Source organism: Calidris pugnax, unplaced genomic scaffold (genome assembly GCF_001431845.1).
Source record: "Calidris pugnax isolate Ruff unplaced genomic scaffold, ASM143184v1 scaffold2964, whole genome shotgun sequence".
In the NCBI taxonomy this organism is placed as follows: domain Eukaryota; kingdom Metazoa; phylum Chordata; class Aves; order Charadriiformes; family Scolopacidae; genus Calidris; species Calidris pugnax.
Window position 1 is genome coordinate 1,810 of NW_015092896.1, and position 1,528 is coordinate 3,337.

At 41.6% G+C, this 1,528-nt stretch overlaps 1 gene segment (V, D, J or C); it reads right to left on the bottom strand.

Annotated features, from left to right (window-relative positions):
- Positions 1-433: 433 nt before the first annotated feature.
- On the bottom strand, positions 434-1,031 carry LOC106900626 (the record flags this gene model as incomplete). The annotated part of the segment is given in 2 exon segments: positions 434-810; positions 905-1,031. Coding segments are annotated over 2 exon segments (480 nt in total), but the record flags the coding sequence as incomplete, so codon positions are not given.
- Between the last annotated feature and the right edge of the window lie 497 nt (positions 1,032-1,528).

Genomic DNA, 1,528 nt, shown 5'->3' on the forward strand with positions numbered 1-1,528 from the left:
CCTCACCATGAGCTTTTTAAGCTTCCACATTTGTCTCAAAAAGAGTCTTTAAATAATCAGGTTTTGCAGCCTTTTTTTGAAGCTATTTTTATTCTCTGAGCCAGAGAATACAAAGTCGAGAATGCAAACTGATGCAGTTACAGACTGAAATCTTTCAGCTGCATCCACGTTCATCTTGTTTGTTGTGAAACCAGAAAGCACCTCGCTACAGGCAGGCTACAGTGGCTCCACTGAGAGAGGTATCCTTTTCTGTCGCTTTATGATGGCATTTTATTTACAATCTTTAATGAATCTTTTGCTGAGATAGAGAAGAAACGGCTGATAAAGAAAGAGGAATTAAGCAATTAACATGCACTTCGAAGACCAGTTCTGACTCTCTTGTTCCACCTTCTCAGCAGTATCTGGGTTGTGAACAGGTTATTGGCCTACATACCCTTTGCTGTGCTGAGGGCAGCTCCCTTCTGAGGGAGGCTGCTGGAAAGGAGAGAAGTTTCTGTAAAGAAAGCAAGTGACTTTGAAGTGTTGTGTCCAAACTGCTGGCACAGAAATAGACACCTGAATGGTTCATCTTCACAGACAAAATATCCAGATTGAAGTTTTCCAGGGTTATCCGGTTAGCTTTGTATCCAGTGGGAATGTCACCCTCTTGTTGCAGGTTTGCACCATAGGAATAATAGATCAATTGCAGCCCCTTCCCTGGCTGCTGCCGATACCAGTACATAGAATCGTGATTATTATTTTGGCTGCACGTCAAAGTAGCTTTCTCATCTTCTTTCAGCACAAGGCTTGAGGTCTGGGTGATTTCAGCTCCTGTAAAGACAAAGCCAGAGGAAACCAGAATATAGTAAGGGTGCTACGTTCTCCCAGCAGCAGAGCAGGTATCGTGGCTCTACTGATTCCTTACTTGCTCCCAAGAAGTACATGGCCACGCACCAAGCTGTCCACATCCTCATTTCTGCCTCAGCAGTCAGTGAGCGTGCCCCTACAAGGGACTTATATAGGTCCATTTCATGGGTTTCTCTCAGACCAATAGCAGAGATCTCTGTAACAGCCAAATTGATGCTGAAAACCAAGCTCCTTCCTGCAGGAAATGTCAAGCAAACTCTTTGTTTGAGGTGTGTCTGTTGAAAACACAGAGAAAGCTTCATACTGGCTCAGGGGGAAGTTTTTCTTATTCTGTCAGACAGATTATTGTCTTATATATGACCATTTTGTTTTGATTTGCCTGTGTGTGTTTAATTTTACTTGTTAATATTTTGTTTATAGGACAAACCAGAAAATATTTGGTATAACCAAGTAAAGCGAGGTATTATTATTGCTGACTGCTGCAATTTTTTTCTGGAAAATGAGCAAATACAATACTTATGCTTAGTCCTTAATTATTTTTACTACTTCTCCACCTCTTAGAAACAGCATGCATGACCTTGTTTTGGGAAGAGCTTATATGGGCCATGATTGTGTCCTTGTCTCACAGCAAAATGAAGGAAACTTGGGTTCATCCTGAAGCAAACACCTAAGTCTTCTTTTC